Source organism: Citrus clementina, unplaced genomic scaffold (assembly GCF_000493195.1).
Source record: "Citrus clementina cultivar Clemenules unplaced genomic scaffold, Citrus_clementina_v1.0 scaffold_2, whole genome shotgun sequence".
Lineage (NCBI taxonomy): Eukaryota > Viridiplantae > Streptophyta > Magnoliopsida > Sapindales > Rutaceae > Citrus > Citrus x clementina.
The window spans coordinates 31,177,429-31,192,304 of NW_006262688.1; the positions used below are offsets into that span (position 1 = coordinate 31,177,429).

The following is a 14,876-nucleotide window of genomic DNA, read 5'->3' on the forward strand; positions in this document are numbered from 1 at the left end:
AAGCCTAGAAGCTTATTGTCAAAAAAATTTTAATTCTAAGATAGTTGGTTTTTTTTATCTTTCTTTATTGAACACTATAGACAGTTAATGAAATTTTCATGTTATAAAATGTTTATATTTAATTTTAATAAGTTTCATATAAAGTTTCATATTCTTTTCTTTATTTAATTTGTAATTTTGATACGGCTAATCGGCTTTCTTCTTAAATTATGATTGCTGTGATGCAAATTTACTAATCATGATACGAAGATTATGTTATTTCATATGTCGAACAACTATACATCAAAAGGTTGGGGATGATGGTTTACACCCCCTTGAAGTTAGGTAAAAATGCACATTACTCTGGTTCAGGTACTTTGTTTTGATGAGAAAGAAATTTAGCAAAATGACAAATATCCCATCAAATAAAAAAAAAATTAAATATGTATTAGCACTTGTTTCAAGATGAAAAATGGAAGAAAAAAAGAAAACTAAGAGAAGAAAAGAATTGTTTGTTCATAATAAAACGGATGAGATTTATTAGAATATGCATGAAAGTTCATGCGGCAAATCATTACAAAGGAGAATTTATTTGCCAATGCACACGTATATATCCCTGAAAATAATTTTATTCTGAATTTTTACGTTAAATTCACAAGTAATCCACAGGGACACTTCAAAATTCCCAAAAATAAAATTTAATCACCAATTTTCTTCGGCACTCTAGACGAAAGTGGTGGAATGCTTTGTTCATTTCTAAAGAAATTGTGAGGATCAACCGTAGTCTTCACATGAACCAACCTATCAAAGTTGTTCTTGAAATATTTTTTGCCCCAAATGCTAGCTTTTTTGTAGCCTGTGTATCCTTGGTTATTTCTTCCGATGTCAAGATCCCTGTAGTTGAGATATGCTTCTCGAGGATTTTTTGAAACATATGGAGTCATGTAACCGTACAATTTTCTGATCCAATTGATGTACCTTTGAGATGCTCCATCTTCTCCCCAAGCGACTGCGTACAGAATTTTGTATATGTTACCCGCTCTATGAGAGAACGGAATTTCAGACTCTGAAATCTCATTCATTTTCCCACCATAAGGGATCAGCGCAATAAAAGCGCTTTGTCCCTCTTCTTCAGCAAACCTATCATATATACCTTCAAAGGCGCTTTCAGGGATAGGCTGCTTAACATAGTCCGATTTTGCCTTGAAAAACCCTTTGCTGCTAGATGAATTCCTGTCAAGCAATAAATACAACGGCTCTTCCTTTTGGAATCCGGCGAGAGTGTGGGCTGATTCAATCCAGCTCATTTCTGTGCAGTCTTCCTTCTTCAAACCAAGCTCTGGGAAGCTCTCCTGCATCAGTAGAAGGAGTCTATCAATCCCACCTAGAAACAACGAAGTGAATGCAGCGACCATTGTTGAATTCGCTCTGATTAAGACGACGTCGATAAATAAACCTTCATGAAGCTTATTTGCAATGTATTGCCATTCGTGAACAATCTTCGTTGCATTTTGTTTCATGGTTCTTATAACGGTGAATAGAGTCACAGTTGATGGAACAGTGACTAGTCTGACTTTCCATGCAACAACGACTCCAAAGCTGGCTCCTCCACCGCCTCGAATAGCCCAAAATAGATCTTCACCCATTGATTTTCGATCAAGTAATCTACCTTCGGCGTCAATTAAGTGTGCATCAACAACATGATCAGCAGCAAGGCCAAATTTACGCATCATGAAACCATACCCTCCGCCGCTAAAATGTCCACCAACCCCAACAGTAGGGCAAACTCCGGCTGGAAAACCAAGATTTTTACTTCTGTCAGCAATTCGGTAATAAAGTTGACCAAGAGTGGCACCAGCTTGAACCCAAGCTGATTTCTCTTCTGCGTCAACATTTATTTCGCTTAATTTAATCAAATCAATGATGACAAACGGGACATGGTCAGAAACATAAGATAGGCCCTCAAAGTCATGACCACCACTTCGAACCCTAATTTGCCAGCCATGCTTTTGGGAACATTTGATGGTTGCTTGAATGTGGGACACGTGCAGTGGTATGATGATGACTTGAGGTTTTGGGGTGTTGGCGGTTGCGAACCTGAAGTTTTGTATGGTAAAATTCAAGACGGTAGAATATGAAGAATTGTTTTTGGTGTAAATCACTTTGGAAATGGAGGAGGATTTATCAGAGTGCAAAGAAAGGCAATCAAGAAATATATTCACATCATGATGATCATCGGACACTGAAGAAGTTGCGCGAAGGTCGGCAAAAGTAACCCGATAATCACATGATAAAAGAAGAACAAAAACAAATGGGATGATAGAAGAGCAAGGACACTTCATTTCGGTTAATGTTTTGGTGCATAAGAGTGAATATAGACTCCCTTATTTATAGTACTACGAAAGTCTATCTGGTTCGAGATTCACAAAATGTGAAAATTCCGGGTGGTCAAGACTATCTAAATTTTTTTAATCTCGTCAATACGTGTGAAAATTAACAAACATAAATGTAAGATCAGCAGCGTATCAAGTTTCAGAATTTGGGAAATTTAATATGGTTTTCTTTTTTACCTCGATAATCTAGTTGACCACATTCGATTTTCCTGGATGATTCATAGCACTTATGTTCAATATATTTTATGATTGACTCAGAGGTTGCAACAGGAAAATCCTGACACGGATAACATTTAAAATTATATGGTGTATATATTAATGCTTGTTGGCAAATTAAAGAATATGTGCAAGTTCGCTGAAGGTTCCGTTTTTTTAAATTTCGTAGGTATTCCGACTTCCGAGTAGATCGAAGAGCCTATCACTTCGCTAACCTCAGGATTAGTCATTACCTGAGATGAATTTATTTTTGATTTCGTAATTCATACAGGGTCTAGTTCAGTTAGAAACTTTTTAGTTAACAAATATGTTTTTATGTTGTCTGACCATAAACTTTGATTTGGATACAATGTTTTTGACAACTTTTTCTTGGATCTTGCCACACAAAATAACGCGTATCATATTCAATTGCCAAAGGTATATTTTTTTCTCCGTTCTCCGGCGCCCCCCCACCTTTTCTTTCTCCGTAGCCTCATCGAAAGTATTCTCCCTGAATGATATCAGAAGATTTGCTTGCCTATATAATTAATATATATGTAATAGGTTATTTGTTTGGGTCTATTTGGCAAACTCTCTCTTCTTCCCTTCTCACGTTTACATTTTTTTTATTTTTTTTAATAATGATACAGTCAAACAATATCCTAATTATGGTAAAAATAATATTAGTAATAATTAATTTTAATAAATGTAAGGACATAAAAAATCTCCAAGTGGTAAGAGTCCTCATGAATTTTTTCCATTCGAAGAGGATATAGGGATAATTTTATAACAATTTGTTATTTGGGAAAGGGATCAAGATAATTAAATACCCAATATCTTATTCGGGAAAAGAATTGAGATTCGCTGAAATCCTCATCCCACCTCATGTTCTCTTTTCTGTTTTTTATTTCAATTTTCTTCTAAAATTTTTAGTTAATATGTTTAAAATTTTAACAGTATGGATATTTTAAAAAAATCATAATATTTATTAAAAATTATATAAATAAGAGCTAATATAAATATTTGAAATTTGCCACCATTATCGAATTTGAGTCTTTGCTTTTGCTTAAATTTCATACATATCTTGTAATGTTGATGATGTTGAAATTTTAATGGAAATTATTTTAATTACTTTAGTTTATTTTAATATTTTTATTTTAGTAATAATATTTTATACTTTTACTTAATATAATTAAACTAAATTTAGAAAATAAAAGTCTTTGTTATTTGGGGATTGAGTACTCTCGACCATCCTCTTTTATTATTCAGGGTTCCTCATCCCCTTGTCGCAAGCAATTATGATAGGGACCGGGAGGGTTTGGGATTATTAGGGGTAGGTATGGATTTGTCGACCCCCCCCCCCCCCCCCCCACCAATTGTCATCAATAGTGTGTGTGCACAAAAAATAACAATCCATCACTAGAAGTGTAGAAGACAAAAAAAAATGAAAAGAAAAAACTACATAACCAAAAAAAAAAAATTTCATTACAAGAATTTTTTTCTTTTTACTCTTGCTATTTTTTGTGCTATTTTTGGTACTAATAATATTATTCACTAATAATGTAAGTTATAAAATTAACCATCTAATAAATAAATATCACATTAAAACTTAGGATGAAAATATTAAGATAACACTTGGAAACTGTGTCCAGTATATTCTTTTTTCACTTTTTTCTCAATAATATGAAAATAACATTATTGATTGAATGAAGTCACAAAATAAAAATATTTAATTTAACATAGCTCTCTTATCTCTGTCCATTATTAATATCGATCTTAGAAGAAGAGACAAGAAAAATGAAAAAAAAAATAGAAGAAAGATTTTGTCAACAAAAATCAATACCAATTAATCTAGATCAATTTTTTCACAGGTACAAGAAACCTAATCCCTTCATGAAGACATGAATGAACTATCTAAGAAATTGATGAATAAAGTTTCTTACTCTCTTTCTTTTTGGAGATGTCTTGTTACGCTAGTCATTCGAGATCGAGCGTGATTTAAAGCTGCGGGGTTTTTATCCGTAAAGTCCTTACTGTTTGTTGAAAGAAGCTAGAAAGGCAGAAGTTTTAAAATATGCTTCACTTATGTCCTTCTTAATTGCACGTCTTTGTCGCTCAGGTCCTTGACCATGTCTGACTATTGGATATAAGAATCGACGGCGTGGAGGCATTTTCAGCCATACCATTTTGCCGACCCAAGCGATTAAAATTTGTTTTCTAGAACTTGGATTATATCGTACAATTTCGACAAAAAAAACAAAGAAAATTGTTAAATGGAGACGGCGATTGCGATATCTTGCTACGTTGTCCCAATTCGCTGCTTCGTTGATCAGGAACCAAGTCGCTGAAATGGCGTGGGAAGAAGATGTAAGGTTGTCGCTGCTTGGTGTCATCAGGTTTAATTTGTTTTATTTCTTGTGGTTAGCATCTGATGTGGAGCTATTTCTATTTGTTTATTTGCAGCTTGTTTGTGAGTATCTATGTGGACCGAATTTCATGTTTTGGCTTTGACTGCTTGTTTGGATATTGATTGTTATTGAGTTTCTTTTCTTAATCTCCCAAAGCATATTATTGGTTGGTTACTCTTATAAACCCAGTCTCAAAATTGGATGGTCTGGCTGTGCTAATCGATTGCAACATTTTTTGTCTTCTTATTTTAATAGAAGGAGATTAATTGGCAACCTGCAAGTAATAAGACATAGACTGAAACTTTTTCTATCGAAAGAAAATTGCTCTTGGAGAAATTTATTGTTTACTTCTGTCTCGTGAATATTGAATCCAAATGCCTCATCCTCCAATCATGGAACTGCATACCAACTGTAATCCAAACTGGTGTTTTCTTGATAGATAATCTATTTGATTGTCACGACCTGTTGAAATTAAGTTAAAAAATCCACCTTGACTATTAGCCAGATATTTGGTCAAAGAAGATTCTTAGATGCAAATTTTTGGCTGCTGCTGCTACGTACGGGTTTCGTCTTCTCTATCATAGTGGAGATACTTAAAAAATTTTCCTGATCCTTCAATTTTCTTATGCTACATACCCTGTTAGTACTCAATACATGTGATCAGTTACTATATTATGAGGCCATTTTTGTTCTTCTGACTGCTATAAAGGATCTCTTGACATGAATTTTAAATAAACTATGAGACAGATTTTATTAAACAATAGTACAAATAACATTTATAATACAATACTGTCTAGTTATTAGCTATTCGGGACACTTCAAGATACCCAAAAGTAATATTTAATCACCATCGTTTTTCTTCCTCCGAGATGTAAGTGGTGGAATACTTTGTTCATTTCTGAAGAAATTATGAGGATCAACCATAGTCTTCACATGAACCAACCTTTTGAAATTGTTCTTGAAATATTTGTTGCCCCAAATGCTAGCTTGTTCTATGCTTGTGTATCCTTGGTTATTTGTTCCGATGTCAAGATCCCTGTAATTGACATATGCTTCTCGGGGATTTTTTGAAACATAGGGTGTCATGTAACTGTACAAGCTCCTGATCCAGTCAATATGTCTTTGAGATATTCCATCTCCTCTCCAAGAAACTCCGTAAAAAATTTTGTATAAGTTACCAGCTCTATGTGGGAATGGAGTCTCAGACTCTGATATCTCACTCATTTTCCCACCATAAGGAACCAATACAATGAAAGCCGTTTCTCCCTCTTCTTTATAAAACTTATCATATATTCCTTCAAATGCATTTTCAGGGATAGGCTGCTTGACGTAATCTGCTTTTGCTTTGAAAGGACTTTTTGTTGTAGATTTCACAACAAGCCCATTGGATCTAGCATTCCTATCAAGCAACAAATCCAAGGACTGTCCCTTATCGAATCCCGCAAGATTGTGGACTGATTCAATCCAGCTCATTTCTGTGCAGTCATCCTTCTTCAATCCGAGCTCAGGGAAGCCCTCCTGCATCAGCGGAAGGAGCCTATCAACCCCACCTAGAAACAAGGATGAAAATACAGCCACCATTGACGAATTCATCTTGATTAAGCCAACTTCGATCACTAAATCTTCATGAAGATTATTTGCAACGTACTGCCATTTGTGAACAATCTTTGTTGCATTTTGTTCCAGGGTTCTTGTAATTCTGAATCGAGTCACAGTTGATGGAACAGTGACCAGCCTTAGTTTCCACGCAACGACGACTCCGAAGCTAGCTCCTCCACCGCCTCGAATGGCCCAAAATAGATCCTCTCCCATTGATTTTCTATCAAGCAATCTGCCACGGGCGTCAATCAAGTGTGCATCAACAATGTTATCAGCAGCGAGGCCAAATTTACGCAACATGCTACCATATCCTCCGCCACTAAAATGTCCACCAACCCCAACAGTAGGGCAAACTCCGCCTGGAAAGCCAAGATTTTTACTCTTCTCAGCAATCCTATAATAGAGTTGGCCGAGGGTGGCGCCAGATTGAACCCAAGCTGTTTTCTGTTTTGCATCAACACTGATTTTGCTAAGATTTATCAAATCAACGACGGCAAACGGGACCTGAGAAACATAAGATAGACCCTCAAAGTCATGACCACCACTACGCACCCTGATTTGGAAGCCATGCTTTTTGGAACATTTAATGGATGCTTGAACTTGGGATACGTCTAATGGGGTGATGATGACCTGAGGTTTTGGGGTGTTGGGGGTTGAGAACCTCAAGTTCTGTGCGGAAGAGCTCAAGACGGACGAATATGAAGGGCTGTATTTGGTGTAAATCACTTGAGAAATGGAGGAGGAGTTATCAGGGTGCATAGAAAGGCAATCAAGAAACAAATTCTCATCATGGTGATCAGCCGGCTTTGAAGAAGTTGCATGAACGTTGGCATAACTAACCCAACTATTATATGATAAAAGAAGAACAAAAACCAATGGGATGACAGAAGAGCAAGGAGACTTCATTTTCGTTTGGTGTTTATTAGGTGCAAACGAGTACACAAGAGACTCCCCTTATTTATGGACACATGGATCCTTCTTCTTATCTGCCACTCCAAAAGCTAAATTAATTATCTTGTTCAACGACTGCAAAAAGTCAATGTTCTCGAGGGTCAAACACATCTAAATTTACTCTAGAAGGGAAGAATTTTCTGTTGGGGCAAGTGCAGGCTGAGGTGGCGCGCCCGTTTATAAAGGTCTGTTATTTCTTGGCAGTCTAATAAATTTATTGAGGGACTCAAATATTTATCAAAAAAGTAGGGAGAATTTATGATCTAACTGTGTTACCGTGCCAGAATCCCATTTAGTCGTTAAATTTCAATGGATTCCACCCATCCAACTGGATTTCAATGGATCCAACTTAAAAATATATAAAATTACACAATTATTGCAGATTCTAATTTTGTTGTACCTATAAAATGAAAGATTCTTAGTGGGTGATCACACCATCGCCACCGACTGAAGTAGCGCACCAGCCCGTATAAGTGCTTTTCCTCTAAAAGTTAAGAAATGTCATAATATGATTATGACAGTCGCAAGAAAAAACGAAAATTGACTCGTTTTTGTCGGCTCCTTTTGTCTTTTTTCTCCACTATCGCCAGTTGCTGCTTAAAGTTAGTCGTAGGCACCACTCGATTTGAATTTTCTTTGCCGTTGGCAGGAAACGCGATGCCGTTGCCGTTGATCACGCCGAAAGGGATCCGCCTACGGTGCATAATCTGCATCATGCAGCAAAATTAATAGTGACCGTTGGATTAGCAGATAGAAAATGGAGGGTTGTGATAACTTTGGAGTGAGCGAAACCTGGGAGCTTGGGAACTGCATTGGTCAATGCAGCCAGTGTGAAAAGGAGCTGATTTTTTTTTCTTTTATTTTACACATGAGTTATGACTTTTCCTACCCTTTTAATATACTTAGAATATTTCTGTAATAATAGTTCAGTACTAGAAGAAACTACATAAAAGAACAAATGTGAATTTGATTAAATTAAAATACGAAAATATTTTTACAGTTGTAAATTATGAATTCTATTATCTTTGAATCCTATTCTTTGGTATAATGATTATTTTGTTGATAAACTCAAAATAACTTTGAAATAAATAAATAAACCAATACCTAATGATCATATTTTATTATGAAAAATTATTTTTATAATTCAATTAATTCTTTCTAGATGATAGTAAAATTTAATTAAAAAATCTTTTAAACTCTTTTGTATCCATTTTTTGTTTCAACTTTCAACCCTCACATTAGTCAACATTTTCTTTGTTAACAAACCGGGTTTTACCTGAGTAGCCGGTCAATCTCTTTGACAAGTGTCAAATGCAGGTAAATTAATTTCAGTTCCAAGACTCTACGGTGCAGATTATACACCGGAGCAAGACCCCCCCCAGTGGCCCCACTTACTCCAACGACTTTGAATATTCAGGAGGAGTAATGCCTCAAGATTAGTCAAATTACTTTTGTCAAGGTTGCATTAATTACTCATTTACCAGTGGCAAAGTACGGAAAATGACATTTTGTTGAATGCTCCGCCTCCGGCTACGTTACCGATTCTGTTAGTAACCCCCAAGAACAACAACAATGCCTGGGAGGGTATTGGAAGCCTTACGGGTTCGGTTAGGTACAGCCTGCAAAATAATAAGATGGCCGCCAACGTATTGCCATGCTTATTAGAAATCACTGGATTGACGGGTTGGAGCCGGTTGCAAAATTAGTCTTACCTTATTTCTGCTGTTCTCATTCTCCTAAAATTTGTTATAATAACTTAAGAGTAATCTTGCACTCTTGCTCCGTCTTATATAGTTGGTCATTTAACTCCGCTCTCTGTATTTCATTAATAATGGATAACTTTGGTTTTAAAGTTTACTTAAATTATTTTCGAATACCAAAATTGGGTTTGTACCTTTTGCGTTAACTAACTTCTACAATAGAAGTCCGCATTTTGATGGACAGAATCAGCTCTTGAGGAGTTGAATGGCAACTTTGTAAGAGAAATTAAAAAACGAGAAAAGAAAATTTTGTTGAGAAAATTCACCACAGATTTAATCAACCAACCCACACCCTTCCCTTACCTTCTTCGTGGGAGATTGCCAAATCGACCCCGAACAACCAGCAACGGCGGACGCCGGATGGAGTAAAAACCCCGTTATACATAGAACGGAGTTGAGGAGGAAATGATCAGATGGCCTTCTAGTTTTCAGGTTATTATTATTACACTTAGTTTTCAGGTTATTATTATTACACTTAGTTTTACATTAATTTATAACCTTAAGATTAATAAATAATCAATGGATCAGATTACGTGAGGTTAAATACTTCCTTAGACCCACAATCCTTCACTCTCCTTATAACGCCAATAAATATTTTTTTCCATCTTCATTTTCTAGTTCTCTTATTTTATCGCTTAAACAACCATTTTTCTCTAAAAGAAATTTTCACTGACACAAAATATTCACCATCAATTATTTCCCCTTAATTTTCCAGAAACAATATATTATCAAACTCATGTTAATTGCTTTATTTCTTTAGTCAATAAGGATCCCTGTAATAGTCGATTAAAAAGTAAGAAGACAAATTTAATTTCAATGATTCACAAAAGAAGTCGATGTATAAAAAAATCATAATATGTTCAACTCAAACGTTGTTGTAGTCAATTCGTTCAAATTCAATTCGATAGCAAACGAAAATCCGAATTGGCCAAATAACAGAGTTATAAACTAACACATTAAGATTTTTGAACATAACAGAGATATAAACTAACACATTACAATTTTTGAAACATTACCAGAATTACGGTAGGTCAAAAGTCAAAATCATGAGACCAGGAACTAGTAAACCTTGATGCTCAACTCAATTTGGATATCTAAAAATCATTGGACCACTGATATTTCGAAGTCCTTGCCAGCCCTATAAAAGTTTAAAATAAATCACATCATCTAAATTAGAATGACTAAAAACAATACACGAATTTTTTTTTTTTAAAAAAAAAAAAGAGACTCAATGAATTAAGTTCTAAAATAATACTCAAATCACGGCAATCCTGTTCAAAATTCTCCGCAGATCAATTTATCACGTTCCTTCATTTTATAGTTCACAAACAATAAAAATTGAAGACTAAACATCGGAAGGGTTACGTATATCTATTTATCTATTTTAAGGAGTAATGTTGCCCTCCCAAAGAACAAGTTTCCCTCACTTTAACTTCATAAACCAGTGTTGATGATATAAACTTTTGGTATTCTTTGTCGTTTAATACCTGATGGTGAATAAACTGAGTATTTTGTGAGAGAGGGATTGGTATTCTTTGTCGTTCACTGAAAGTATTTAGTATCTTAAATATTAATTCATTTAATCTGAACTATTGATTAGCTGTTAATCTGAAAGTTGTAAATTGATGTAAATGTTAGATGTAATTTCAAGTGGTTGCTGATCTGCTCTCATTATATAACACACCTCTTAATGACAAATTTAACCTTAATTAAAATCATTTCTCATTAAAATCTCAATGTTTTAGTTTTACTTCTTCTGTTCATACCCCATATCCAGGAGTGGATTTACTCTTCGGCTTAGAGTAGGCAATTGACCCCACTAAAAAGTAAAATTTTCCTTCAATTTTCTTGAATTAAGTCTTAAATTTATATCAACTTAAGGAAAATTTATGTTTTAATGGGGATAATTTTATGAAATACTAGTTGTAGTAGGCAATCTTGTCCTTGCCGTCCCTATGAAAGTCTACCCAAATGAATTAGGGCAATTCTTGAGATCTTCAAGTCTTCACAGATTTGGAGCCTTTTTTCAAGAAAAATTTGTTTATAAGACTTGTCCTAATTTTTTATGGTGGAAGGAAGGTCGGAAGGATAAAGGATTTTAGTGATGTCCGGCCATAAATTGAGAAGGAAGGGCACAAAATTTATTTGGCTTATGTGGTGTTTCGCGAAATGGCTATTGGATTGTTGGGTAAGGGTTGGGCAACTTATGAAGGGCTGATGTGTGTTCTAGCTAATAGCTATAGTGAGGAGTTAAGAACCTCCTTCAATGCAGCATCCATGTCGGGACACCTGCTCAGGAAATTAATTAGTAGAAAAGGAAAAGATCAGGCTACTGGGGAAGGTATTGGAGTTCAAAAAGGCAAGAGATTTTTCGTTATTACATATCAGAGCTTAAGACCCTAGGATACGAGAGAGAACTACCCCATGCAACAGAGTAAATCGATTTCACAAATTCAATTTTCCAGTAATCCTTTTGTGCACGGTAGCATTTGGGATTTCAAAAGTCTCAAATATTTTTCTCTCCGCGTGGACTAGGACAATCGTGCTTTGTTTTCGTGATAAATACCTTCGGAAAATTAATAAAATTGATAAAGAGTAATGCTATTTGCATATGATATTATACATAAAATTGCACATAACCACTAAAATAAGAAATATTTCATTACAAAACAAACTCATGCACTTTATCAAATTTGTCTTTTATATACAAGTGTTCTCATTTTATTTAATTTGTCATGTACAATTTTGCGTGCAAATGTTAAGTGAAAATAGCATTTTCCAATTGGAGTAACAAAGGTCCCCATAGATTGCCAAATTTCCCCTTGAAGTGCTGTAGTACAAATACACTTTAGTCTATATTGTTCTAAAAAAATGATAAATACCCCTAAATACAAAAGTCTAAATATATGTTAACAGTTTAACACCTTTCAAGATAAATAGTGGAAGAAAATAAGGACACTAAGAGAAGAAAATATTTATTTATTCAAAATAGAACAGATGAGATTCATTAGACTATGCATGAAGATTCATGCTGCAAATCATTACAAAGCAGAATATATTTACCAATACAAATGTAACCCTGTATATTTTTATTGCGAGGTCGCTTATTCAAATGAATAAATAAACTGCTAGGGACACGTCAAAAAAACACAAAAGTAATATTTAATCACCATTATTTTTCTTCCTCCAAGACGTGAGTGGCGGAATGCTTTGTTCATTTCGAAATAAATTATGAGGATCCACCATAGACTTCACACGAACCAACCTTTTGAAATTGTTCTTGAAATATTTGTTGCCCCAGACGCTAGCTTGTTTAATGCTTGTATATCCTTGGTTATTTGTTCCGATGTCAAGATCCCTGTAATTGATATATGCCTCTCGGGGATTTTTTGAGACATAGGGAGTCATGTAACCGTACAATCTTCTGATCCAATCAATGTGTCTTCGAGTTGTTCTATCTTCTCCCCAAGCAACTCCGTAAAAAATTTTGTATAAGTTACCAGCCCTATGTGGGAACGGAGTTTCAGACTCTGAAATTTCACTCATTTTCCCTCCATAAGGAACCAATACCATGAAAGCCCTTTGTCCTTCTTTTTCATAGAACTTATCATATATTCCTTCGAATGCATTTTGAGGGATTGGCTGCTTCACATAGTCCGCTTTCCCTTTGAAAAAATCTTTTGTTGTACCATTCACAACAACCCCATTGGATCTAGCATTCCTATCAAGCAATAAATCCAAGGACTGTCCCTTATCGAATCCAGCAAGATTGTGGACTGATTCAATCCAACTCATTTCTGTGCAGTCTTCTTTTGTCAAGCCGAGCTCAGGGAAGCTCTCCTGCATCAATGGAAGGAGCCTATCAACCCCACCTTGAAAGACTAACGAAAATGTAGCCACCATTGTTGAATTCATCCTGGTTAAGGTGACTTCGATAAATAAATCTTCATGAAGCTTATTTGCAACGTACTGCCATTTGTGAACGATATTTGTTGCATTTTGTTCCAGGTTTCTTGTAACTAGGCACCGAGTCACAGTAGATGGAACAGGGACTAGCCTTACTTTCCATGCAACGATCACTCCAAAGCTAGCTCCTATCCCACCGCCCCGAATGGCCCAAAATAGATCTTCGCCCATTGATTCTCTATCAAGGAATCTACCATTGGCGTCAATCAAGTGTGCATCAACAATGTTATCGGCAGCAAGGCCAAATTTACGCAACATGACGCCATATCCTCCACCACTAATGTGTCCACCAGCCCCAACTGTAGGGCAAAGCCCGGCTGGAAAGCCAAGATTTTTACTTTTCTCAGCAATTCTATAATAAAGTTGGCCAAGGGTTGCACCAGCTTGAACCCAAGCTGTTTTCGCTACTGCATCAACATTGATTTCACTAAGATTTAGCAAATCAATGACGACAAAAGGAACTTGAGAAACATAAGATAGACCCTCAAAGTCATGACCACCACTCCGCACCCTAATTTGCAAGCCATGCTTTTTGGAACATTTAATAGCTGCTTGAACTTGGGATACGTCTAATGGTGTGATGATGACTAGAGGTTTTGGGGTGTTGGGGGTTGAGAATCTGAAGTTTTGTATGGTAAAATTCAAGACGGATGAATATGAAGAATTGATTTTGGTGTAAGTCACTTTAGAAATGGAAGAGGAGCTATCAGAGTGCAGCGAAAGGCAATGAAGAAATAAATTCTCATCGGGCACTGAAGAAGTTGCATGAATGTCCGCAGAAGTAACCCAACAATTACATGATAAAAGAAGTGAAATAACAAATGGGATGATTGAAGAGCAAGGAGACTTCATTTCTGTTAATAATTTTGATTTGGTGCATACTGGTGATTATAAACTCCCTTATTTATAGTACCATGAAAGCTTATGTCATTCAACATTACAAAATTTGAACGTTCAGGGCGGTCAATATTTTTGATACCTAAAACACGTATTATGGAAATTAAAAAAACCTAAAGTAAGAGCACAATGTATCAAGACTATATATACATATAGATATTAATCTTGATCATATCTAGTTGGCTACATCGACTTTCCTCGATAGTGTTATTATACATAATGATGATTCAGAAATTGCAATTGGCATACGGACATGTAAAATAGTTAATTAATATTGATTTTCGCGGAAGCTCTCCCTTATAACTTGCAAATTCATTTTTTTTAAATTATCTGAGGATAAGAACAGCCTATGACTTTTGTTGAGTGGAGAAGTTTGGTACCTAACAAGAGAACAGAGATTGCTTTGCCTTAGCTTAATTTGGTTGCTCAGGTTGCTGTGTTTCCATTTGAGAAATAGAATAGAAGATGGCAAGAGGGACGTGGCGAATACAAGAATCATTCATCGTTATGGTCGGTCAAGTCAAGGGGGCTAGAAATCAATGGCTTTGATTACCACTTGGCTAGTGGTGGGTCCTACCAAAAGCTTTGGCAGTCATTTGATTTCAGAATTTAGCCTATGTTAATTATATCTGAGACAAAATATAGAATTTGATCTGCTATTTTTTTTTCATTTAGTCCGTTAAATAAACCATCGTTTTTCACATAAAGTTGTATTTGACAGTTTTTTA

The 14,876-nt window shown here is 35.5% G+C and overlaps 3 protein-coding genes across 3 annotated transcripts; all 3 read right to left on the minus strand.

The window, feature by feature from the left end:
• Positions 1 to 677: 677 nt before the first annotated feature.
• On the minus strand, positions 678 to 2,321 carry LOC18051739 (berberine bridge enzyme-like 18). Its single transcript, XM_006448789.1, has one exon. The coding sequence runs from the start codon at positions 2,319 to 2,321 to the stop codon at positions 678 to 680; it is 1,644 nt and encodes a 547-aa protein (XP_006448852.1).
• A 2,396-nt stretch (positions 2,322 to 4,717) lies between these two features.
• On the minus strand, positions 4,718 to 7,867 carry LOC18051741 (berberine bridge enzyme-like 18). The gene has a single exon (XM_006448791.2). It carries the CDS (start codon positions 7,478 to 7,480, stop codon positions 5,816 to 5,818), a length of 1,665 nt encoding a protein of 554 aa, XP_006448854.1. The 5' UTR covers positions 7,481 to 7,867; the 3' UTR covers positions 4,718 to 5,815.
• A 4,429-nt stretch (positions 7,868 to 12,296) lies between these two features.
• LOC18051742 (cannabidiolic acid synthase-like 1) lies at positions 12,297 to 14,112 on the minus strand. Its single transcript, XM_006448792.2, has one exon. It carries the CDS (start codon positions 14,101 to 14,103, stop codon positions 12,448 to 12,450), a length of 1,656 nt encoding a protein of 551 aa, XP_006448855.1. The 5' UTR covers positions 14,104 to 14,112; the 3' UTR covers positions 12,297 to 12,447.
• Between the last annotated feature and the right edge of the window lie 764 nt (positions 14,113 to 14,876).

Bases quoted from the DNA above. Each gene is read 5' to 3' on its own strand.
- LOC18051741 (XM_006448791.2), bottom strand. From the start codon at position 7,480: ATGAAGTCTCCTTGCTCTTCTGTCATCCCATTGGTTTTTGTTCTTCTT.
- LOC18051739 (XM_006448789.1), bottom strand. From the start codon at position 2,321: ATGAAGTGTCCTTGCTCTTCTATCATCCCATTTGTTTTTGTTCTTCTT.
- LOC18051742 (XM_006448792.2), bottom strand. From the start codon at position 14,103: ATGAAGTCTCCTTGCTCTTCAATCATCCCATTTGTTATTTCACTTCTT.